Source organism: Rhamphochromis sp. 'chilingali' (genome assembly GCF_963969265.1).
Source record: "Rhamphochromis sp. 'chilingali' genome assembly, chromosome: 10".
NCBI classification, from domain to species: domain Eukaryota; kingdom Metazoa; phylum Chordata; class Actinopteri; order Cichliformes; family Cichlidae; genus Rhamphochromis; species Rhamphochromis sp. 'chilingali'.
Genome location: NC_137937.1, coordinates 29,003,398 through 29,029,377, shown reverse-complemented (window position 1 = coordinate 29,029,377; position 25,980 = coordinate 29,003,398). Strand labels below are relative to the sequence as shown.

The 25,980-nt window shown below is 39.6% G+C and overlaps 1 protein-coding gene across 2 annotated transcripts in view; it reads left to right on the top strand.

Annotated features, from left to right (window-relative positions):
* The window catches only part of LOC308404561 (ADP-ribosylation factor-like protein 15), a 103,708-nt gene that overhangs the window by 9,444 nt on the left and 68,284 nt on the right, over positions 1-25,980 (top strand). Inside the window, exon 1 of one of the 2 annotated variants that reach the window (XM_080894664.1) lies at positions 773-841. The exons of the other annotated variant lie outside the window; for it this stretch is intronic. Coding sequence (XP_080750790.1) covers positions 788-841 — 54 coding nt within the window. The 5' untranslated portion in view covers positions 773-787. Of the gene's footprint in view, positions 1-772; positions 842-25,980 lie in introns of those variants that run through there. 2 annotated transcript variants of the gene reach the window in all.

Genomic DNA, 25,980 nt, shown 5'->3' with positions numbered 1-25,980 from the left:
TTCCCCAGACATGACTTTTCTTCACTCCTATATCAGATACTTTCACTCAATTCAATAAGTGTTCCTGCCTCCTCCTGGTGAAATTATTCATCATGTAGCGTATTGAATTAATATTGAGCATTTTATATTTTAACTACAAATTTGTGTCAGTTGATAGTGGCAGCAGCTAGAACTAGACTGCCGAGCTGACCAAAGCAAGCAATTTGAAGATGACTCACAGTTAACAGACTTCCAACAAAACGTTCCTCAACAATGATTGAAATCCCCACGACCGCTGCAGACTCAAGTGGTCGATCCTTTTATCCTCCTCCATGCATGGAAAGCAATATATTCTCTTCTCCGTAAAGCTGTGCGTACAGTATGGCCATAGTGTGTGGGTGTGTAATGGTGACTAATCCAATTTGCAGTCTTATTCTGGATCCCTAGTTGTCAGAGAGTCCTTAATCTCTGTGGAGAGAGAGATCCTCACAAACTAATCTTAAGCTTGTGTCAGTCTGCTGATCCTTGTGGTAATAGTTTTTTTCTTTTCTTTCTATGAATGACTGTAGGGAGTAAACACTGGACAACCGTCAGTCTTGCTCATCTGCAGTCTTTCAAAACTCAATCTCAAGTGTTAAAAAAAAGAATTGAACTGTGGCTTTGGGCTGCTGAACGTGACACGGTGAAGAACAGGACTCATGGTGTTGACCTGGCACCGCTCAGCTATCCCTGATCCTCCTCCACCCATTCACTTACTCCAGAGGCTTGGGTTGTTTGTTGCCGCGGGTTACACTTGTTGTTGAACGCAATGTCGGAGCACATGCAGCTGTCCCTTGCCTTGTGCAGGATTGGGCTTTACACGGTAAGAAGATGCAAACATGCTGGTATTTGTTTGCTGGAGAACAGGAGGGATGCGGTCTGTGTGTTTATGTGTTAGATTGAACATACTACTACTAGTTTTAGTATGCTTTTAATCTTTCCTTGCAGTGCTTTACAGCTGGTTGATCACTGAATATAGAGTGCGCTCTAATGTGTATGTTGGCATAATATTAAGCTGGAAAAGGTGGATACAAGCAAAAAGACAGATTATTGTCTCTTTTTCTACCTGAGCTCCTAGCAACTGGCTTCAGGCAGTCTTAAGTGCATCATAGTTTTAAACGAATCCATCCATATTATTCAAATAGTGATAACTGTCAAATTTGTTTTTGAGTTTCTACTGCCATGTGACTTGTAAGAGAGATATTGGTTAACATAAATAGACAAATAGACGTATTTTTAGAAGCACTGCAGTATTTGGTACATGTTTTGAAATAGTTGTATTTTAACAGCAGCTGATGACTCACATTGCATTTTGTCTGCTCCTCTGTTACTCTCTCACCAGCTGGTAAAGCCTTTTCAATGAACATAAACAGAAAGGCTGATTCTGAAATAAGTGTTTAACAGTAAGCGTTTGTTTGATTAAAACGTCGTGCCTCATCGTTGACTCATCGTTTCAGCCATTCTTGAATCAAATGAGTGGGAATAAGTAGATGGGTATTAGGTGTATTGGAATTAAACTAATAGACCTTGTAAATTAAAATGTAGCAACTGTTGCTGATAATACTTTTTTATTGCTGTTTGACTGGCTTTTAATGTTTTCTTCTGTCAGTTTGCTTAATTCTTGAGGCACCATCAACATCCAAACAACAATAACAATGCTGCTGGGCTCTTAGATCTCTAGTTATATTAAGTGGTGCAAATTGTCCGTTGTACTCTTAGTTATTCCTGTAACACAGATTATGAAAAGTTTTTATTATATTATTGACTGAGTGGGTTGGGACTAACAAAGGGAAATCTGTAGCAAAATGAAGTAAACTGCTGCTTTGTTTTGTTTTTTTCCCACACAGATTCAGCTACATGTAAATTAAATATTTCAATAAATAATGCCACTTGCAATATATTTTATTTGCGAAGTAATTGGAGGAATGTAATCAGCTGCCTCCTCAATAAAGCTGTTCTCATATAAAGCGTTTATCTCGTCACAAATCACTTTGCAGCTGATTGTTAGATAAGCTGTACTTATCTCAAAATTTGAGCATTTACTGGGTCGCAGCAATCAAAACATTAAATATAACCCATAACAAAATAGCCTAAATATAGTAGCTCAGTAAAAATGATGCAATATGAAATGAAGAAATCGCTCAGTTAGGTTAAAAAAAATGGCCAATAACAAAGAGGAGTTACATAAAAAAACAAAAATTCTGAAATAGTGTAAATTAGTTGAATAAAGTTCTTAATAAATAAAAGACTATCTGGATGGGTGGATGAATAAACCACTAGGAAAATAAATACAGGTATTGTAGTGTGACAAGAAAAGATTTCTTGGATCTAACCAAGATCATGAACCACCCTGCACACGACCCCCACAGCCACCATGCTTCAGTCCTTGTTCTGCTCTGGAGAACTGAGCATAGCAGCTCCAAAGCCAGAATTCAACAGACGTAGCTTTCAGGTCAGAAAAACAAAGCCATTTCGGAAGCGCTTCAAACCTGCATTCTGTGACAAATCCACTAGGTGGCAAAAGCTAAGTCCTGTCAAAGTCTTTGGGGAAATTGTGTCCGTTTCTGTCTTTTGGGTCATTCTGAGTCTATTTTGTAAATCTGTCATATTGTGCTTTAAAAAGGATGATTATCAGTGGTATGGTCATTGGCTAATGATTAGTGATTGATAAGCTGTGAGCAGTCAGACCTGCCCTTTCTTGTCATATCTACTTTTTAGAAACCAAGAGGGAGATAATGAAAACGCTGATCTCAAGGCTTCAAAGTGCAACTTAAGAAACCAGTGATTGATGTCTCAATAGCTACGCCCTCGTCTTATACTGTCTGTGAGCGGCACATGAACTCGTCCAAGTAAAATCGAGCTGTGAGAAAGGTTGAACTGAGGTTAAACTATTGTTCTGGGTCGCAGAGTTTATGTGTTGGGTTGTATCTCCTTGGGAAAGTTAGTCCGATGATCCCCTTCCTCTGTCAACACCGCTGTCCTGCTTTGTACCTGAACTTGAACCTGCTGTTGCTGTCAGCAGGGCGATTATGTTGAACCAAAATGTTTTAGTTAGGCCAACAAAAAAGCGAAGAAGCTGACTCCAAATCACAAAATGTGGGAAGATAACAAATTAGAGCAGCTGCACTTTAATAAGAAATGTACTCATTGTATTTCATTAACCAACAGTTGTTTTTTTTTCTTATTGATCTTGATGGAAAATCAGGAGTACTAACACATCTCACACAAAAAAGGAAAAAACACATTTATGTAGTAGGCTTAGCAATTCTACAGACAGTAAGTTGGTTCGTGCCATCATGGATACTTGGAGCATATTGTTTGGCAAAATTTGTTAATATAGCCCCATCTGCCTTGGTCTATGGGGGCTGTGTGGTGGGACAGGAAAAACTGACTCCTTGGACTGTGTGTGTGTGTCTGTGTGTTGATAAAGGAATAATAAAGCATGTAGAATTATTTTGATTAGGGAAACAGTTGTTCTGTTTTCTCCTTTTTTTTTTTTTTTTTTTTTTTTTTTTTTTTGCATCCACAGCTGATAAGCTGATAAGAGATGGCTGATGTGAAATGCTACTAATAGAGTTGACAGTGCATTATGTTATTGTAATCATAAATGCTCCTCAACAAGTATTACATCTACCCAATGTCCTCATAGCTTCTGCTGTCTCTCACTAAACACGAGAGGTAAAAAGAGAGGGAGAGAAGCCCACAGTCATCATCTGATCTTTTCAGTCTTGTCAAAGAGGTCGTTGGCATGGCAGGCATGAAATACCTCCAAACTGCTGACCCTTTGCTGTTCTCTTCCTCCATGCTTTGCTAGGTCTCCCACTGGCATCTTGTGCACAACTGCTGATGTGTGAGCAGTTAAAAGAGAATAACAGAGAATTTCACAGAATCAGCATGTTGTCACTGATACCGGATTCATCTATTTGAGAACAGGTTTAGACCGATATCACCCAGCTATCAGCTCACGCCTTCCTTATCTCGAGTTACCTGTTTCTTTTGAATTGGACACATTTTCACTGAAACCTCTGTGCTGAGTCACTCTATGTCCATCTGCTTATTCAGTCAAACTTTTCCAATACAAACCATGTATCTATTCTGTTTTTATTACAGCAGTGCAGGTAGATGTTGGTTAGGTTCTCTGTAGCAGCAGGTGCCCTGGGATATTAGTATGTGGCCACGTGCTATGGGTACCATAGCTACTGCTCTTTGGACCCTTAACCATTAAGGGTCTAAGTGATCGCATTAGTCACTTCGTGGCTAACTCATTATGTTTTTAATGGAGTGGAAAAGTGTTTCTCATACATGCTGCTTCTAATTTTCAGACTCAGGTCACACTATTTAGATCAAGATGCTCAAGACTGCTTTGAGCTTAATTTGGAAAGAAAGGCTAGAGAGTGTGCACAAGATAATGGCAGCTTTACACCCAAGGTGGCCCATATAAGAAACCTGAAGCAGCATACTAATTCTTTCACATTAATGCAGGACTCACTGAACCAAAGTCAGAAAATAAGTCTTTTTATTGGATAGTAGTGAAAACTGTTTAAGGTGCTGTGTAAGAGATGTCTTTGTAAGACGCAGTAGATACGTTCAGTTGTTCAGAATCAAAGTAAATAACTTTATAAAGGCAGATAAATATCAGAAAAACATCACTATTTAAAGAGGGGTTTCTCTTAAACTTTACTGATTTGTGCAGCTGTCACCACACTGGTAACACATGCATCGTTTTTGTCCCGGTAAAGATGAAATATTTTTTTTGAGTATTTTTTCCCCATAAACCAAAAGTACTTTTCTTATGGTAATATCATTTAAGTTATCTGCTTTGTGTTTTTATGCACAGCAGCACATTGGCTCAGTAAACAGCACATGCACATCATAGAAAGAAGGTTTTAGGTTTAAACCCTCCTGGGATCTTTTCTGTATTAGGGCTGCCACAAACGATTATTTTGATAGTCGACTAGTCACCGATTATTTTTGCGATTAGTAGACTAATCGGATCGTGCATCCATTGGACGTAAAACGTACAGCTTATTGCACCAGCATGCGTCTGCTCTTATATAACTATCATTAGCTTACAGCTTTAAGTGTGTAAGGTATGTGCTAACTAAAAATAAAGACAAGATGATAGTTTGTTAAATTTTAATGAAATTTGTAGATTGTTTCGGTGAAGTTTAATAAACTCCTTGCTATCTAAAATATAACGGGACACCGGAGTATATTCTCGAGCATCTCATACTTCTGATAATCAGTTGTCTTCTTGATGTTTATTCAGCTGTGTAAAAACTATAACTTTAATCTCAGCCAAACCGATTTACTCAGGAACAAATAAAATACAAAAAAAAAAAAAGCCAAACAATAGCATTTTGAAGTTCTCTAAGTGACTTATATATATTTAACCTGAGTAGTGAAAGATTGCAGTGGGTTTGAAAACGATTTGCAGGGAGTCCGGTGTTCTCACGGGCTCCAGTGAGCCTTGCCCCGGGCTAGCTATCGAGCTAGTGGGTAACAGACGTCTCTGAAAATATGTGGTGTCTTGATAAACTGAGCAGATATTTTCAGTTTCCATAGCTACATTCTCGCCTGAAAATATGTTAAACGTTTATTTTGTGACCCAGAAATAATAATAAGAGTAATATTAAAACTAACTAGCTGCCGCCATTGTTGTAAACTGAGCTGGGCTGCGCTATGAATTCTGGGACACAGCTTCTTCTTCTTCGGGGTTTAACGGCAGCTGGCATCCTTGTACATGCAGTGCTGCCATCTTCTGTTTCAGTCCGTTATTACACTCTTAAATCCTACTACTTATTCCTGCGTCTTTTGTGATCTTACAAAGCTTCAAACGACGCGTCGACTATTAAATCAGTCGTCGACGATTTTGATAGTCGATGTAATCGTGACTAGTTGACTAATCGTGGCAGCCCTATTCTGTATGGCGTTTCTATTTTCCTTATATTTGCTTGGGTGCTCTGGTTTGCTTGACACAGTCAAAAGGCATCCACATTAGGCTGGCATTCCTAAATTGGCTGAAAGTGAGGATGTGAGTTAGATTTATCATCATTAAAAATGATTGAAAATCTTGTTGTGTGGTTTTTGTTTTTTTTTTTAAATTCTTCCTTTTCCTACCTCTGTACTAGGGCGATTATTTTGATAGTCGACTAGTCACCGATTATTTATGCGATTAGTCGACTAATCAGATCATCATCCACTGGACGTAAAACTACAGCTTATTGCACCAGCAGCATCTGCTCTTATATAACTATCATTAGCTTACAGCTTTAAGCTTTTAAGGTGCTAACTAAAAATAAAGACAAGATGATAGTTTATTCAATTTTAATGAAATTTGCAGATTGTTTCGGTAAAGTTTAATAAACTCCTTGCTATCTAAAATATAACAGGACACCGGAGTATATTCTCCAGCATCTCACACTTCTGATAATCAGCTGTCTGCTTGACGTTTATTCAGCTGTGTAAAAACTATAACTTTAATCTCAGCCAAACCGATTTACTCAGGAACAAATAAAATACTAAAAAAAAGCCAAACAATAACATTTTTAATTTATCTAAGTGTCTCATATATATTTAACCTGAGTCGCAAAAGACGGCGGTGGGTTTGAAAACAATTTGCCGGGAGTCCGGTGTTCTCACGGCGCTAGTGACCTAGCCCCCGGCTAGCTATCGAGCTAGTGGGTAACAGACGTCTCCGAAAACGTCGGAGCGCTTTTGAAAATATGTGGTGTCCTGATAAACTGAGCAGATATTTGAGGTTTACACAGCTACATTCTCGCCTGAAAATATGTTAAACGTTTATTTTGTGACCCAGAAAGAATACTAAGAGTAATATTAAAACTAACTAGCTACCGCCATTGTTGGAAACTAATAGTGATGGGACGTTCTGTATCGAGGCTTCGGAGCGTGTGTCGAGTAATGGAGGGGGCGTTTCCGCGAAGCGCGTATCGAGGCTTGCTTCATTTATGGGAGGAGCTGAAAATGATGACGTCCGAAGCCTCGCTGCCCGGCTGTACCACGTGACTGGTTCATGAAGCGGTTCGAACTTTGCCGCAAATAATCATTTTCCATACTGCCAGCATAAATATACACAGTATACTGCCATCACTACACTATAGGTGTTTTACACACTCCTTTTGTTGTTGACATTTACAGGCTGTGTGCAAAATGCCACACTCTTCAAATTCATGCCAGCTATTATTTTTACGTCCAGTAGGTGTCCTGCTAGAGCAAATGAAGCTTCATGAAGCTTCGCGTTGGGGTGAACCAATTGGATGAAAAGCTTCAGTGCTTCATGGGGCTTCATCTGCCCATCACTAGAAACTAAGCTGGGCCGCGCTATGAATTCTGGGACACAGCTGCTTCTTCTTCTTCGGGGTTTAACGGCAGCTGGCATCCTTGTACATGCTGTGCTGCCATCTTCTGTTTCAGTCCGTTATTACACTCTTAAATCCTGCTATTATTCCTGCGTCTTTTGCGATCTTACAAAGCTTCAAACGACACGTCGACTATTAAATCAGTCGTCGACGATTTTGATAGTCGACGTAATCGTGACTAGTCGACAAATCGTGGCAGCCCTACTCTGTACTTAGATGTACTTTCTTTTGCATCCTTTGTCTTCTGGCTTTTTGTTGGTTCAGTGCTGACAGGTTGATCTGGCAAGGGTAAACAGCATTATTTCTTTTTTTCCACAAGGCTATATTAATGTAAATGAAGTAAGTGAATTGACACACAATGAATAAACCTAAGCAGAGTTGGCGCTTTTCTATGTAACATTTATTCTCCAAATTTATTTTGAAGAGCAGATTTTAGGGGGAAAAATAATTCCCATCTTGCAGGAAATCCCAATTCACATCTTAGTTCTGGAGAAAAAGTCATCCTGTTTTCTGGAAGACATATTTTAAGCTCTCTTATCTTGAGATATCTTACTTTTGGATGCAATCAACTTGTGCAGCAGTTAACATAATTTCATAACATATATTTTCACGTTTTGTTTTTTGAATTTATTTGAATTGTGTCAGAGTGAATGAGAAACTTTTAAAAGTTGCTTTGACCTTTTTAGAATTCATTGCAATAAGTTTCAGGATTAACAAAACAAAACAATTTCTTGAAATGTGTATTGTGTCATATGCCAGACAGATTTATTTTACCATAAATAAACCTTTCTTAACACAGGGTGTTCGCAGTGTAAATTTCCATACTGCTTCCGTCCTTTTAAAAAGGCAGGATGGGAGCAGCTATTGCCCCAGACTGGGCCATGAATACACTTTAAAATAACCACAGTACCTACTGGTCACTCCCCAATGATCAAGTACCATTTCCTAAAAACGGTCTGCCAGTCCTTATTAGTTTGTTTTGTTTTTGTCAAGGACGTTTTGGGCAGGAATTTGGCTGCACATGTTTGAGAAACAACAAAGAAAAACTTCCTGTATGAGATGTATTGGCTGACAGAGCAGGGCGATGCCGCATTCGGCCTTTGTGTACCATGTGCATCAGGAACTAGAAGAATTTTTTTTCAGGCTCACATTCCTTTTGAAGCTGGGGTGGTTCAGGAATGTTTTGAATATTGTTTGTTTTTTAAACATAATTTAAAAAGAGTAAAAAGAAATAGCAGTTCCACAAAAGTAAAATTATAGCCCTCCACCTCACTGGCAACACCCTAAAATGGACAAGTGAAAGAAAATGGGTGGATGTAATATCAGTTCACACAATTGGATAAAAAGTGCTCGTCATAAAGTCTGATAACATGCAGCTAAAGTATGTTTATTTGAATTACTAAATTATTTATTCTCATGTATCTGTTTTTCTTCACCACATAAATCTGTTCTGTTGGCCTATATTTGCAGAAGCCTCCCTTACATCGCCCTTGAATCTGAAAACACTCCCCGTGGGCTTTTTGTTAAGGGACGCCTTAAAGCGTCTTTCTGTTACACAATAGTCTTTGTCCACCTCACATGACAAGGACCCATCTTTAGCCCCAGCTCAGACCCTAAAGCACATATTGTAATATGCTTATCCGCAAGACATTGTAATACACGAATGGGTTGCAAATTCCTAATCCAAGCCAGAAGGGCGCTTTCTCTTCTATCATTTTTTTTATCTAGTATGCATCATTGTTACTCCAAGTGAATTCAAGAATCTCTACATGCAGACTGTAAATTCAACAGGACATATTTTTCTTAATCCTTCCACAGCTGGAGTAATTTGTGTTTTGTCTAGTGTAGTGGAACTATTTAGTTTAGCTACAGGGTGTTGTTGGTAGTGATGTATTTGTCTAAGTTTTGCATTGCTTTATTTATTTTGTTTTGTTTCCTTCCCCCCCCACCTTTTCCCCCAAGTCAATCATACTGACTGATGATGTTGATGATCATGATGATGAAGGTGTTATGGCATTTTTAGTCACTCAATGCATTACTAGGTCAATACATTGAGTTTTTTACCTTTAATTTGCAACAGGTCTGCATGTGTCATTCATAGTTCAGCTCGTGATTGACAAAGATGTGCCATCTCAAGCTGGATGTAAATCTAGCCCACTCCTTTCCATCAGTTGGATTAAGCGTCCCATAGTTGTATCCCTGCCACCCACTTCTGGTGCTTCCATTTATAGCTGTGTTGTTTTCCAAATGCTTTGTAGATTTTTCAATACAAGTGATTTATTTAGAAGACATTAACTTAGACTTTTGCTCAGTCTTTTTTACAGAGACTTCAGGTACATTCACAATGCGAGAAGAAGTTTCACCGTGATTATCAGCATCACAGTCTGTGGAATCTCTGAGGGATTCCTTATAATGAAAATTGCGCTCCATTTACTATTTCTGACGACTCTTTTATTGCAGCAGCAGCTTAAACAGGACATCTCTCCTTGAGCAATGAAATCAGTTACTGCTATACCACAAAAGTGAAATTAGGTCATCGTTTTGCCAACCCCACAGTTGTTGCTGAGGGGCTTCTGTATTGTTCGCTATCAAGTCTGTGAAATGAAGATATTAGACAACACTTGTAACAAACAAATGTTGTGTCCACTGAAGCCTTATCGGCCTCAGATGTAATCCTCTTTTATATGAGTGATGAAAGCGGCACAATCCCATAAAAAGGGGTTTCCTGTTCCAATTTTTTTTTTTCTTTGAGGACAGATATTTCTGTCCTCATGTGGAGGAAGTGTCAAGTGATTTTGGTAGCTGTGTCTTTTTTTCTTTTTCTTTTTTCTTTGTCTATGTGGGCATACACATATGCAAAAACCCACATTTGATCATTTGTAAAGACAGAAAGCTTCCCTCTATAGGTAAAAATCTTAAAAATAAACTCTGGACTGACAGCTGAAATATTCACACAGTGATCTGGAGGGACAGCCTGCTCCTTGGCCACATCTTAGGACATTCATGCTGACTAAGGCCAAAATAAATCTGTAGCACGGTTTTCAAAACTGGTAACAGACCAAATTTGGAGATACTGAGATGTTTTTCTGTTTTGATGTAATTTCAAAAGAATTAATGAAAGGAAAAAACATGCTTTATTTCTTCAAACATTGCAGTACAAAACTGTTTACCCATTTTAAGTGGAAAAAATGGAACTAAATACATGTACAGTGTTTGGGATGGGTCTTTAGGTCATTCAAATGTAATGCTAGTGGAACCCATGTGACCACAACATATGTCAGCTGATCTCAAATCATCCTATGGTTTTGTGCTGGTGAAACAATGCTGTAGATCCAGGATCCATTCTTTGGTCACACGGGTATCTGACTTGTACAAGATCAGTGCACTTTTTCACCAAGCTTTATGCTTTCCACCAGTGATGTGAAAAAGAGGTAAAGGACTCTTGTCTGGACATGCTGTTTGCTTGAGTTGAAGAAAGGGTAATGGCGCCCTCTATTGCTATTGAGCAGACATTGCTGTGGTTGACAAAGACTATCCAGGGATCTGCTTTTGGACAGACCCTCTCTCTCTTAGACATTCTTTAAAACGCACTGCATATGCTCAGGACACTTTACTAAAGTTAAGTTGGGTTATAGCTTGACTTGCACGTCTCTCTGAACTCACAATACAAATAATTTATTGGTCTTTGTTTTTGCACTACCACATGATAAAAGGACAACCTTTGTAGTAACTACTTCGCTGTTACAAAAAGAGTAATCTATTGACCTTTTTACTCAGTGTTGGCACATGTGATAGTTATCACTTTTTTGTTGTTTTTGTTGTTGTGTTTTATTGTAAGAAGATGGCAGTTAACAGTTCAGTGGTCAAACCCACATTGTTGCTTTTCCGGAGACTAATGTTCCAAAGCTGTTTCACATAGCGAGGTGGTTTGCAAAGTTAACACTGCATTTTATAGTGAGGTATTGAAACAGAATAGTACAGCTTAATGAAGACTAACTGCAACAACATGAAAACCTCAGAAGATAATGACTTAAAAACAAGTCTATAAAAGTCTGCCTTTGAGTGATTAAAAGGAATGCTCTGCTGTTTTCTGTAGGAAACTCTCAAAGACAGCGGAGACAGAGACATTCTAACTCACTTAATTTTTCAGGTCTCATTGCAAAAGTACTCTGTTTGTGTCCATTCATGCATTTTGTCACTTTTGTTCATGACAGGTAGCATGGTTTATGTTGACTAATGTATTTTAATAGGAAGCCTATTTTGTGTCCTCTTTCCTGTTGGGCGAGTTTCCTGTTGGAGTGTTTAACAGGGATGTATCCCCCTGGCAACCAAGAAATTAGATCCATAAAAGAAGTGGCTACTGTTGTTAACCTAAATCACCAGCCTCTGCAGCCTCCAGCTGTGAATGTTGTTGCCCTTTAAAAGTGAAGCAAAAATACCCATTTGTGTATGTGGGCATAAATCATAGTAAGGGTTGAATATTTGTGTCCATGAATATGACAAATTGGGGAACTGGAGATTCTGATGATGTCACTGTACTGCTATGAGATACAGTTTGAAGGTGATTACTAAACACTGAACTATAAGACTGAAAATTAGCTTGAAACTTCATTAACTGTGAACCAGAGCTAACAAAAAAAGTTTGAAGACTTTTTACCCAATCCTGATAGACTTCCGCAACCTGGTGTATGAAGCATAAAACCGGCATGTTTAACAAGTTGCATTGCTTGAAGAGTCATTTTCAAAGCTTCTTCATGGAAATCATGTCAAATGCTGCTTTGGAGCCATAATGTCTAATTGTGCTTGCAGTCATTTATTAAGTTGGTGTAACATGACTCCCTGCTTGGTCCGTGTAACTGCCTAATAAATGCCATAAATATGAGCCCACTGTGAGGACTCTCTTCATGATATTTTAGTTTTTTAGGTTGAACATTTTTCCTTAAATGTGAGTAGAGGAAATCAGTATTGTTTTTATGAGACTTCCCAAATATCTTTAAGAAGACTGGATCTGCTCTTCACAGAAATCTTCAGGAATATAGTTTTGCACAACACATTTACTGTCCAAATCATTTTCACCTATCAAAAGATGATTTCTTGTGGGAAAATTGTGAAATATCCCAACAGAAGACACAAGTCGACCCATGAATAGCAGCATCTCAGCGTATATTTCAACCTTGTTTTTGGAAGCTGCTGCTGCTTTGTCATCCAGAATAGGATTCAATAGGAATGCATTAATGTATTAATAATAGAAATCACAGGACATGCTTATATTTGAAAAACTACTTATCTTGCTTGACAAACAAATTATTTACTTTAAGCCAACAAACCTACAAATAAAATAAACATACAGTCAGAATTAAAAATATATTTAGAGAATTGTGTTCCTGTTGACCTGAAATACAATTTAAATGTTCTTTGCCTTATATCTGTTGAAATCTGAAAGTAAGTAAAGTTTATTAATATAGTGTCTTTGACAGACACCCAAGAGAGAGTCGGCCATTGCTTTTGAAATTGCACGTTTTGATGGGTTTGTAAAAAAAAAAAAAAAAAAAAATGACACGTTGTTGTTGTTTTTGTTTTTTTAATATATTATTTAAACACAAAAAATCTGTTAAATTCATTTGAGACTCAAGATTCAATTCATAAAAATTTACTGCTGTGTCCTCTGGGTGGAGCCATGCAGTCACTCTTGTATTAGCTCAATTGCAGATTTACTACTATTGAGTTTGTTATGGTAATTTCCCCTGATACTATTATTTCTGAATATGAAATACACTACATCCTACTTTATCATTAAATAGACACATAAGCATGAGCTTCTGAGTAGCTCATTTGCTATTACCTGAATTTATACTAATAATAATATGGAAAGCAAAGGACAGGTTATTAAAGTAGTATTTAAAGGGGGACCTGGGGTTATTAAACTTATTCTTTTGATTAATATTTTAAAGAAAACACTTGACTTTGATTTCCTTGAAGAGAAAATTGGTTTTAAGAGGATACATGGAAAACCTCTGGGCTGCGGAGGGCAAACTGACAGGGTCACTTTTTTGAGGTGTTTGTGGCAAGATGTAACAGCATGCGAAACCACACCAAAGACGTGTGCTATTCAAGAAGTTTCATCTATTACACACACTGTCTTTTGTTCTTATTTATTTATTTGTGTGCAATCGTTTTCACTCATTTAAAGCAGAAGTGAAAAGTTCCAAAAACACGTTTTCATGACCTGTTGGATGTATTTGCCAAGACTCTACTCAAACCATTACCCATGCTTTGTGTGTGTGGGTGTGCATGGGTGGGTAGACTGTTTTTTTGTCTTGTTAATGTTTTCCTTTCCTGTTAATGTGTTCCTTTCCATCTTAAGCCCCTTTCACACTGGACTTAAAGCCCACTAACACTCAATAACATCTGGCTTTTGTCTTCGAGGAAAGGGTACACTTGTCTTTCATTCTCTGGTTAAATGACTCCGCTGTAGTTGCGTGTATGTAGAGCTGGGCGATATATCGAGTTTTTAAAACATATCGATATATTTTTATACGAGATATAAGATGTGACAATATCCTTTATATCGATATAGTCTATGTTACGTTATAACTATAGTTGTGGAGCCGCAAGTTTGCCTCTCTTTCGTCCACTTTTGTCTCTACGCAACGTTACTCCGCCTCGCCTTCACTGAAGACAACTCCCCCTCCTCCCCCATCGCTTCACGTGCAGGCAGCGACAAGACGGACACGGCAAATCTCCGTTAACGAGTTACTGCGCATCGCCCCATGCGTGGGGCTGGACGGCGTCAACGTGCTAACGAGCTAAACATGCTAACGAGCTAACCGCGCTAACCCTAAAATCCTTTCATTCTCTCAAAAGTTGATAGCGCGCCTTATGTATGAATTCTGGTTGTGCTTGATGGCCGCGAACCGATTTTATGTGGTACACGGCGCTCAGCAATCTGTCAAAAATGTTTGAGTACGACTTTGGTAAGCTACGGAGCTGCACCGCTTGATAGATTGTCGGCGCATTACGGCTACCGAGGAGCTTCGCGGAGTGATACGTACTGTGCATCAACGTAATATTACCGTATTGTGTGTGTATAAGGACCATAAATGGCACCTGTAAGAGACGTGGTTATGAAGCGGATTTCAAACTCCAGGCTATCAGTCACACAGTAAAACTTGGGAACAGAGCAGCTGTAAAATCTGTCTGTCTTTGTTATTACGCTCAGCGTCTTTTAGTTTACATTTTGACTGCACAATTGTGAGCTCTTTGTTTAGCACAAAAACAACCTTGTTTTCTTTTATTTATGGAGCATTATTATTTAATGAATTCTCATAATTTAATTTTGAGTAATTTTTCATGTACATCTGTGCTGTATGTTAATAAAAGTGCCTGTGTGACATCTGGGACACAGCTTTGACTAAGAACTATTTTTGTTCTTACTTTATGGCTTAAAAAAAAAATCGAGATATATATCTTATATCGCCATCCAGCTAAAAAATATCGAGATATGAATTTTGGGTCATATCGCCCAGCCCTACGTGTATGTATCAGCTGCCGCTCTGATCGGAGGTGATGGAAATTTCCTCTTTCCTAGTGTGATGCTGTGGCGCATTTTAAGTTTCACCTCCATCTGTAGTTTCTCAGACTCCTGTGTCTTTTTCGTGACAATGTCATATGTTCTGTCTGCATTTGAAAAGACTGAAGTGAAAGAAGTGTGTTTACATTTGTTTATGGGGCATTTTTGACAAGCAAGATAAAGAAAAGTATTAAAATCTGCTTCCTTGCACTCGGTTTTCTGAAGACTTTACAAAAGCGAGCACTTGAAGAGTTAGATGACCTGACCTGGAAAATGATTTAATAATCTCTTCAAGATTATTTAGCATCTACAGTCTGAAATCTATTCCCATACTGTTCAAAATTAGAAACACCTTGAATTCCTCCCATCTTTCCTGTGGCAGGTTAACATAAGGTGATTTCTTTCAAGTCGGACCCTTTAGATCTTTGCAGTATTTTCTGACATGCTGATGTTTTCCCTGTCCTTTGTCATACACATTCATCCAAAATTGGTAGGTTGGATGTTCTCTCTTCTGGGGGCCAGTCTCAGGAAGGGCTTAGGCTACCTTTGAATCAGGTTGCACTGTCATACGCAGGCCTGTGATGGATCGTGGCACAGTTGGCCTCTGACTGTTCTTTCCTGCCTTTGACTAAGTAAACGTTTCCCTCTGTGCACAGTCATTTATGAAAGCTTCTTTGCGCAATACTTCCATACGCACAACATCTGTCCATCAGCCTTGGCTCTTAGTGTGTGTGTGTGTGTGTGTGTCTTTTCCTTCTTCCGGTAAAGTCTGATTTTATTAGTAATGCTGAAACATTCTTGATCAAAGCAAGATGTTGCACAGTCTTTTAACTGGCTTTGCTTTTATGAAATTATTTATTAGCCATTTACCAGGGGCAATTCTTCAATGATTGCTCACAATTTAGTTGCAAGGAAAAAGATTCTCGTTTGTCTGATTAACCCAATTACTAGACTTATCAGTAATAGCAGAGAAAATCTTTGAGCCTAAATATGATGACTGCTTATCCAGGTGACCCCAGACTTGACGTTGCACTCTAAGCGTGCAGAGGACTGGATGAACAGAAAGTAACTCAAGCATATAGAGCGTCCTGATTTTGTTTAATCACTATGTGTACTGTGTGTCAGCAAAGTAACTTTTTTTTTTTTTTTATTGTAACTTGTGTGGCATTGACAATTTTTAGTCATCCAGTAGGTGTCAGGATAATGCAGAGCAAATATAAGCTGAAAACAAGACTTGGTGAAGAAGTTCACATACAGTTAACCCTCCATTTACCGAGCTACTAATATATTTAACAGTGTCACAAAAGTGTTGATGCGTGAAACTGTTTATTTGTGTGAGCAATAATGTTAGCTTCATGCACCAAGTTTTTACTCTGTACTTGGAGATGATGAGAACGGGCTTGTATGACGTTGTTTTCTGTTTTGTTTTTTGTTTTGTTTTTTGGGAGGGTTTTGGGTTTTTTTTGCCCCCTTTGAAGTAGGACAGACATGTGGAGTCTATTGGCTTAAGTCAAATGCTCCCTGTGTGGGATTTAGTTATACAGTTTGTATAGTGGTAGCCCACACACACACGCGCACACACGTGCGCGCACACATGCATGTGCACGCAGAGACACATTTCCCTCAGCTCAGCCCTTAGCTTTTTCTATCTTAATGTTTCTTCATGCTGTTACACCTGTAGAAAGTATCAGCGGCACATGTTTAGGGGTGTTGATGATTTTGTACTCTAGCACTTTGGATTTGAAATTAAATGGTGACTGTATAGTAAGTAAAATGTTGACGATCAGCCTTATTTTAAAGCGGATTAAGGTTTGTCCTTGTGCCATATTAGCTGGTTTTGATATAACCCCCTTGTATTAGGGGATCTAAAATCACTGGGCAAATGAAACATAAAGCCATTATATTAAATGTTTTGTTGCCCTGGTCATGAACCTCTAGGCCTGTTGTGCAGCCTTCTTTATTTATTTATTTATTTTTCTTGTTGAAAGAGCTCTTTATTTTCAGTTTCTCCAGCAAGTGAAAAACATAATCAGTTCATCTGAGGTCAGGCACCTAACTGGACTAATCAAACATGCTTCAGTTTGCTCGTTAAAAACGAATAATGGGGGGGTTACTGGGAACAAAACAAGGCTGTAACATAATAGCTTAGTTTCCAGATCACTGTCCTGAAGCACTGTCTTTAAAGTTGGACAAATCCATTATAATTTGCTATTTTATTTTAAATCGATTGTGCTATATTCCACCAAAATGATCACAGCATGAATGCATACCACTCAGTTAGGTGGCAATGAATTGCGCAGACCCTTCCTGTCTCCTGGCCCATGCTCGGTCCTTTTGGCTCACCTTTTGGATTCACTGTATGACATCTTTACATTGGACCAAGCACGTGTTTAGCAACAATTTTGGAACTGGCTGTGTAAGCAAGCCACTGGATGAGCCAAATGACAACCAGTAATGCAATCATCATTGCTCAACCTGGCGTTGAAATATCTACCGTGATTCAGGAATAGACTGCTGTGGGGTTATGGGGTTCTTGCAAGATATTCTTTCCTGTAGCCACAAAAATATGACACCTGTATCACATGGTGAAAGAACAGAGACTTGCTCCCAGAGCTTCACTTGGTGGATTTGGACCAGTGTGGTTTACAGTCTGTTTTTGATTTACTATTACATAATCACTCTGAGACTGCTGTTTTTGAGAAGTTTTCTTTGCTAGGGAAAAAAGCAAAGGCAAACAAAATAACAAACAAGAGACCGGTTCCAAAAGGAACTGTGGTGTTTGAACAGTTTTCAGTTCACAACGGAGGCCGTTTCATCTAGCCACCCTTTTAAACCCCCCAAAGACCATATCTCTCCACAATTAGTGGGAGGTGAACGGGTTTAGATGGAGGCTTCAGGGGGAGCTGGTTACAATTGGCGCCCATAACAATCCCCCTACAATGAAGTGGAGCCACTCAAATGGCTGATAAACAATGTACATGAAGCAAACAGCAGGCAGTGATGGATCCATTTGTGAGGGAGATGGACACAAACTAGCAGTGATGGGATGACAAGAAGTAGGTAGATGTGGACTGGAAGTTTTTTAGCCCGGGCCTACAAAGAATCCGCCAGTCACAACTGAGGGGCCCGAAGCGTGTGACTATTAATTACTGATGGCTTCCCACCATTTGAAAATCAGGGGGCCGCAGACATCAGATGTGTGGATGGGGCCTGTCATTACCATCACAGAAACAATGCTCGAATTTGGCTGTCATGCATTTTTGCCTAATTGACTGTTTTGATGCAGTTTTTTTTTTCTCCCCCATTTTGTTTCTGAGGGAGCATGGATGCCACCCCCCACTCACTAGCCTTGATGAGGAGAACTTGGTGGGCTTTCAGCTTCACCCAGCAAGAACCTTCCGGAGGTCCTTTGATGGCAAGAAAAGCCACTGGAGACCTCAGGGGCCTCATTGGCCTCCATTTATATATCAGCACATAACACTGCATTTTTGATTCCTGGCAAGAAATGAGTGAGGAGGAAAAGTAACGTGTGAATGGCATACTGTGTGTATGTGAACGTATGTGCTATATGAAGTATGTGTGTCTGCAGGGTGGTGCTTTTATTTTGTGTGTGTGTGTGTGTGTGTGTGTGTGTGAGGCTGCAATGAAAGGGGGAGCCCAGGGACCCACAAACCACATGAGGGGTCCCCTAATTTGCATAATTAACTGTTGACACTAACTGTGCTTAATGAAGGCCTATTGAAGTCATTGACCCTTTTATACAGCCAGCCCCTGGGAATGAGACAGAAGCTTCTCCGGCAAAGGTTAAAACAATGTGTCTGGTTAACGTCCGACAAACGTGCCGAAACGCCCCGAACTCTTATAGATTCACTCGCTGGATAAGGTTATGGCATAGAATGACCTGTGATTTGAAATACCTCCAGATGGTTGGCTTTGGCGTCTCATCTCGTGTAGTTTTCTTAATTTTATCCTTTTAAAATTTGTTTTCAGTAAATATTTGCACATGTTCAGGAATCACTGCCTTATAGGCCTTTGCCACACTTGACGGATGGCATCAAACGGTCACTGAGCATCATTTCATTTGTTTCTTTCACAAATATTCAGGTCTGATTACCGTTCTTACGTCTTCATCTGCTCATTTGTACTAACAATTATACGGCTGTTTTCTTTTTTTCCTCTCATTGTCAAGACTCTAAGCAAAGAAATTCTGAGCCTCCAGACATTTAACTAGTTATATTTTCATTTTATTTCCAAGGACATGCCCAAGTGACCTCAATAATTTCATAGTCAGTATATTTATGGGAAACTTGATGTGTTTGGGTTTCTCACGTCTGTTATCACTATCCAGGAGGACGACAAGCTGTGTGAAACTAGTGATAAGCCACTGTTTCTCTCAATCTTTGTATGTTAACCCCGTTTTTTCTAAAATAAGGAAAATGGATTGGATTATTTGTTTAGTGTTTTATGTTTTCACTATAGCTCAGGTTTCTTATTTAGTACTGTTCATGTGTGACTCATAATTAAAATAAAATCAAAATTAGAGAAGATTCATAATAGCAAATGTTCAGGTATTAAATTGCCTGAATTGCATGCTTACAGGCTTTTTAGCATAATGTTGTCATTCCTTTGTATAACCTTGTAAAGTGGATGATTCACAACTTCTCTTCATAAAAACCTATAAAAAACCCTTTGAAAACAAAGAATAAATAAATAACACCAGCATCTTAAATAGTTAATTTTTTCCTATAAATACCACTTCTTGTGTGAGCTGTGCCAGTTAAACACACCTCAGCGGTGGTGAAGTAAGAGAGAAGAGTTGTATAGAATGAAAGCTTGGCTCTCTCACTTCTAAAACCATAGACAAAATCAATTAGCATGAGCTTTGTTGCTTCTATTAATAGGAAGGATGTAGAAGGGAATCACAGGTGCATTGACATTTTACATCAGAAATGACATTGTACACTACTGCAGTTTTTTCTTATAGTATTTGCAGTATATAAAATGTCCTATTTTTTCCTAATGATGCTTTATCTTGAGGTTATGCAAGGAAAAAGGAACCCAAGAAAGCCAGGCCATTTTTCATTGTGTATAAGACCGAATGGGATTTTGTGGTCAGCTTGTACCTACTTTGAGGTGGTCAGAGATGCATGTAATTGTATAGTATATTGTGTATGCATATGTGTCGTGTCAGAATTTTGGCTGTAATGTGTAGTTCAACAAGATGTCTTAACCAAACCCAGACAGAATCAAAGGGATTGTACTTGCTTTCTGCCTTTCACTATATTGCCATGTGCAAAAGTTTTTGTTGTTGGGCAACACTTACTTGGATAAATGGAAACTGCGAACTTCTCAGTTTGTCACTGCTTTTAAGACCTGTTCTGTTGACATGTGTGAGTTGTAAGCTCTGTCAAGCACACACACTCAATCTGGATGCAAGATATGAAAGAGGTCTTCCAGATCTGTGACAGCATGAAGTATGGTTTTCACAGATGTTAAGTTTCCACATAAATGTAATGATGTTAGTGTCCTCATTTGTTGCAGTACTCATCATTCATGATCCTTATCTCAGTGAAAATATGTCTGTTTTCTCTTTGGCATCACTGCTAGTGCCACACCTAGGGTTGTGATCCGATAGCACTTCCCATTTGGATTCTGTTCCTGTTCAACAGAGTACAGAGAGTTGTGTCTTACAAATCACAAATTTTGTAATAACTTTACTGAAACTCTCTGTCCAAGTCCCCGAATGAACTCTGGCAAAGATTGTTTGCGAGTGAAAGGGCACATCACTGCACGTCCTACAGTGGAGTTTAACAAGAAGGAATTACCACAGCTTAAAGTTCCATTGATCAGCTTCCTATTTTAAACTTCTTAATCATGTCAACATTTCGCATCATCTGCCGATCCACTCAAGTTTGGGCTGTAGGTTGTAAACAAGAATTAAACTAAATAAGAAATGTCAGTATTGATTAATATAGCCAGAAGAGTAGATAGAATCATGAGTTTTAGTTATTTGTAAATTCAGTTTCTTGCAATTTGACTTTAAGAAGATTTGATAACGGGTTTCAGAAAGCTTTGGATTGCATACTGAGTTTAGATTACATCATTAGCCACAACTATATTCATAATAAGTAATGTCTTTTCTGTTTTGTGGGTTACAACACCTCCATTTACCATCTTTGGTAGATCTCCCAAACACTAATCCACACACTTTGTTATCAACAGGGTCAGGCTGTTAATATCATCCCCGTGGCTGGGCCTTGTTTGTATCTTATGATGTGAGGACTAGTTCAGTGAAACAATATTATAGATATGTTATGATTATTGTTGTGTTACATACAGTCTATATAAAAATCGTCTTGTTCTGATGGCTTTTAGTTGTTGTTGTTTTTTTTTTTTGTCAAACTGGAGCCATGAAATGACTAATGAGGAAAAGTCTTTCACATTTAACGACAAACTTGAAACGTTCCCACACGTTTTTCAGGGAGAATGGGGGCCCTAATTTTGCTTTAATCAACAATCGATTGTCATCGATACATAAATGTTGTATGAAAATGAGCTTTAACTGATGAAAGTGAGAGGAGTGCCCTTCCCATCCACCCATCCTTTTTATGTCTGTGAGATGGGGCGCCCCCCACCCCCCTTGGTTCATGCACACTAGTTTCAGGGCCTTCAAAAGGGGGCCCCTTAAGCTTTGATCCTCTATATGGGTGCAGAAAAACATCTTTTTGCCCTACGCTGTGCCCAGGATACCAAAGTTTTTGCCGCCGCAGTATGCTAATGCAGCCAAGCTAATCGCTCTCCCCAATTTAGGAGATTTATTTACCGTAATGGCGCCCAGTGGAACCCCTTCAACCCCCTCATTTCTGTGGCCTCCTTATCTACCCTCTGGATGTCCCATGGAGTAAAGGTGTCCACTGTGAATGCAACTGCCTTGCCACCACCTCACCCTTATGCTTTCTTGAACAAAAAGAGAAGAACATGAAAACAGTCCCGTGGGTGGGCCCCTTAATGCTGTCCCTCTTATTCTCAACCTAATGTAATTTTCCAGTAGATGTCATGAAACACAGAAGCTCCAAGGTAGGCTCCAGACAGATAAATGTGTCGGCTGGGAAGGGGGCTGGGGGTCTAGAGGGACACGCTGTTTGGATTATATTATTCCTACCAAGATCTTACAGATCATCAGATCTTTCAGACAATCTTAACCCGGGTTTTGATACGAATTTAGTGATTCAGATTCCATTATCAATATCACTTGGACTTGACTTTGATTCCTCATCAAGTCTCGTTGGCTCCATTTTGAGAGTCGCCACCATTTCTAAGCAGCAATAAAGAAATTATATTCATGTAAATGAATTGCTTGCTGTGGGTCAAATGTTTGTGCATGTTTGTTGAGGTATTTCCTCTCTTTGTTGTGAGATATATATATATATATATATATATATATATATATATATTATTTTTTTTAATTTATTTATTTTTTAGTCATTACTCAAAGTTATTATTAAATATATTACGCAGAACACCTTTTTAAAAAGTAATGGAGTACATTAAAAGTCATTTGTTATGCTACTCGTTACATTCCTTTCAAGCATGAAGGCATGAAGATTAGGAACTTTGTTAATGAGGGGACACGTCTGTATTCATCAAAAACAAAGTGTAAGTATTAAACTGTAGAGTGTTCACCTCAGGCTACACTGTGACCCACGCCTGGGTCAAAGTGTGGAACCCGTGCAGTGCTGATCAGTCCCAGATTCTCCTCAGGTGAACTCTTGCCCAGTTTGTTGAGAGAGACTCAGAGAGGGAGAGAGAGGAGATGTTTTTGTTTTTCTTTCTTTTCTTTTTTTTTTTTTTTTTTTTTAAAGTAGTTCGGTGCCTCAATAGAAAATCTTTGATAAACTAAACAAGAGCTTGTTTTTCAAGCTTCGTTTGTAGAAAATGAACATAAGATTTTAGGCAGGAAACGCAGGCTACAAAAAGCATCTGTAAGAGCTGTGTCACAGTGACTCTTGCAAATGTTATGGATGCTTGAAAAGCATTCAGCACTGCAGAACTATCATGCTTTTGTGTTTCCATCTCTTGGGAGATGGTGTTTTTATGGGGGGGGGGGTTAAACTTGAGAACATACCTTGTTAATCATAGCGTGTCTATGAGGTAATCTGTATGAATCACTGAGTCACATCTTCCTCAACACAGTTATTAGAGTGTAGACCACTCAGCTACAACATTAAAACCACTGACAGGTGAAGTGACTAAGAGTACTCATTTTGTTGCCATGCAGTGTTCTGCTGGACATTCATTCGGGTTTTATGTGACACATGCCACCCACCTCATGGCAGCACCACTTCCACACAGCGGCTGCTTCCTTGAGTGAATACATCCTGCCAACAAGCAAAACTGTTCAGGACCGTGCAGCCTGCGGCGTATACCCAGCTTTCAGTGCAAACATCCACCACTGTGGAGTTCTCGTGTTCACAACCTTAACGGTTTAGTGTATGTGGTGTAGATTTGCTTTAATCTAACAAAAGTCCTTAGGAGCCCATTGAATAGTTAGCTACCAATTTATCATCCACAGAAGTTCACAGTAACATTTTAATGCAATAATTATACAAGAAAGTTGACCACAGAACTTTGATATTACTTTGATACTGTGTGTAACCTGTTGTTCTAGAGTTTCTGTCAGTACACTACACAAATAAATTGTGGTTATTGTTTGAGATACAAAGATCAGGGCCTTTGCAATGGCTATGGGAATGGTGCACATTGTATACTTTGTGTTTGTTTGCATATGTGAACCACAGCAGCGGGTACTTACTGCCACATCCAGATGGTGCTGGAAACAAACAGGGCTACGCTGTAGGACCCCTCAATAGGACCGTCTAGACTGGTCCCTGACCAGACAGATACAGCCTCCCATCAACTTAGCGTTTGTCAGATTTATGGTAATGGTCCTGCAACAGTCTTCCTGTCAGTGACATCAAGATTTACAGCACTGACACCCACCCCCCACTCCCTGCCACACACATACACATACACATATATGCCATCCTCATTTTGAACACTCCCTTTATCCCACACACTCCTACAAATGCTCCCTCCCTGCCCCAGCCTCTTTTCTCACTGCATCCTTCTTTTCTTAGTCCCTGCTCATTGCTACTGGAAAACCGATAGCCACCAGCAGGCCTCGTCTATACAGCTTGGAGTTGTGGAAGTTCTTGTGTGTGCATGTCATTGATGTTAGTAAGAATGCTGAGACATGAAGTCCTCACGTCTCCTTCTCTAACTGGATCAGGAACCCCAGTGGATAAAAAAGACCCTCTCGGGGTGGCAAACCACCCAAGCCCCCCTCTGTCTCCTCAACAAAAGGGTGTGTCAGGGTTTCCTGTTAATCCTCTGTGATGAAGCTTGAGTGTTTTCGGGGTGTTGAAGCAGGGAGAAGTGGTGGTGTAGAGAAGCCCGGGGGTTGTATGGGTAAGTTAAATTGGTGTGGTTTGGCGGTGACTCAGAGATACTGAGCTGTGGAGATTTTAGAGGGTAAGGAGCAGAGGGGACGAAGGGATACATTATTGGTGGTGGAGTGCAACTGGAGGACAGACAGAGAGCCCCATGTATGCGGATTAGCGTCTCCCCCTCTTTCATGTCGGTGTTTTTGGGTGGTAACCTGATCCCTGGGCTCTAGCACTAGTGAGCCCAGTGGGAAAGGCTTCCTGACAGATATCCCGTCCATTCTCAGCCCAAGTGTTTTTCCAAGGCTGCTCCTCTGCCTTTGATCTGGCCTTCTCCTCATCCAGGCAGGGTCACAAGCTACCATGTCAGGCCAGATAGGAGAAGGCTAACATTGGAGCTGCTTACTGAAAAGGGGAAGTGAAGTGGGGGGGGGAAGCAAGTAGATGCTTCAGTTTGTTTTTCGAAGTTGAGATTTATAGTCTAGACATATCTTGGTTGTTTTAAAACTGGATTCAAGGTTCCAAAGAGTCTGTCACGTTAACTTGTTTAGCCAAATTAATGAAGGGATTTCGCTTCTGTTCGATAGTGGCAGGCAGCACCAATTTGTTTTTCTCTTTCTGTGTTTGCTGCCATGAACGTGATTCTCAGAATTGGTGGAAATTTGATACATGAAGGTTTTTAGAGCCATTTCTTGTTACTTAAGTTACATTAAATGAGTTGGAGCAAAGCTTTGCCCTTTCCTTTGCAGTGTAAAAGATGTGGTATGTTCCAGCAAAAAGCTGGGGGGCGCTCTAACTTCACTCTTTCTCTGTGTGTGTGTGTGTGTGTGTGTGTGTGTGTGTGTGTGTGTGTGTGTGTGTGTGTGTGTGTGTGTGTTCTAGCTTGTCTCCTTGTCCAGACATCTTAGCGTCAGGGCAATAGTGTTTGAGCTCTGAAACGAGGGCCAGACAGACAGAAGTGGGATGAATGAATTGGGTAGCGGGGGTGATAGGGGAGAGAGACGGAGAAAGTGAGAAAAAGAGTGGTTGTTGCTTTCGAATAAAGGGATGATGTGCCTGCAAAACGGTGACAAGCAAATCAGCCTTTAAAACAAGACCTCCCCGTAAACACAGAGACAAGCAGGCATAATGGGTTGTGGGTTGTTTTGTCGACTTAAGTAAGACACGGTCTACTTCACCAGACGGGATGTTGAGCTGGCGCAGACAGGGTCATCTTCTTATTGCTGTATGTCTGTCATTTCAGTTCAGCAGCCTTCTGCGATATTTTGTTTTAAGCTGTTGAAGTCAACAGTAGACATATTCAGCATGCCCTGCATCAAAAACATTCCACACAACTGGATGTGTATTGTCGAGGCACATGGAACGGGAGCGATGCGTATCCCCCAAATGTTCCAGTGTACTCTTTCAGTGTGTGTGTGTGTGTGTGTGTGTGTGTGTTTGTTCAGGGATCTATTTCTGATGCGGGATAATGAATGGCACCTGTTTAGTGTCCTTAACTGGCCATCATTTTTGAAGTGCAGTAAATCTTGTATTTCATCACCTGTAGCTACAGTTGAAAGCATATCAGAGT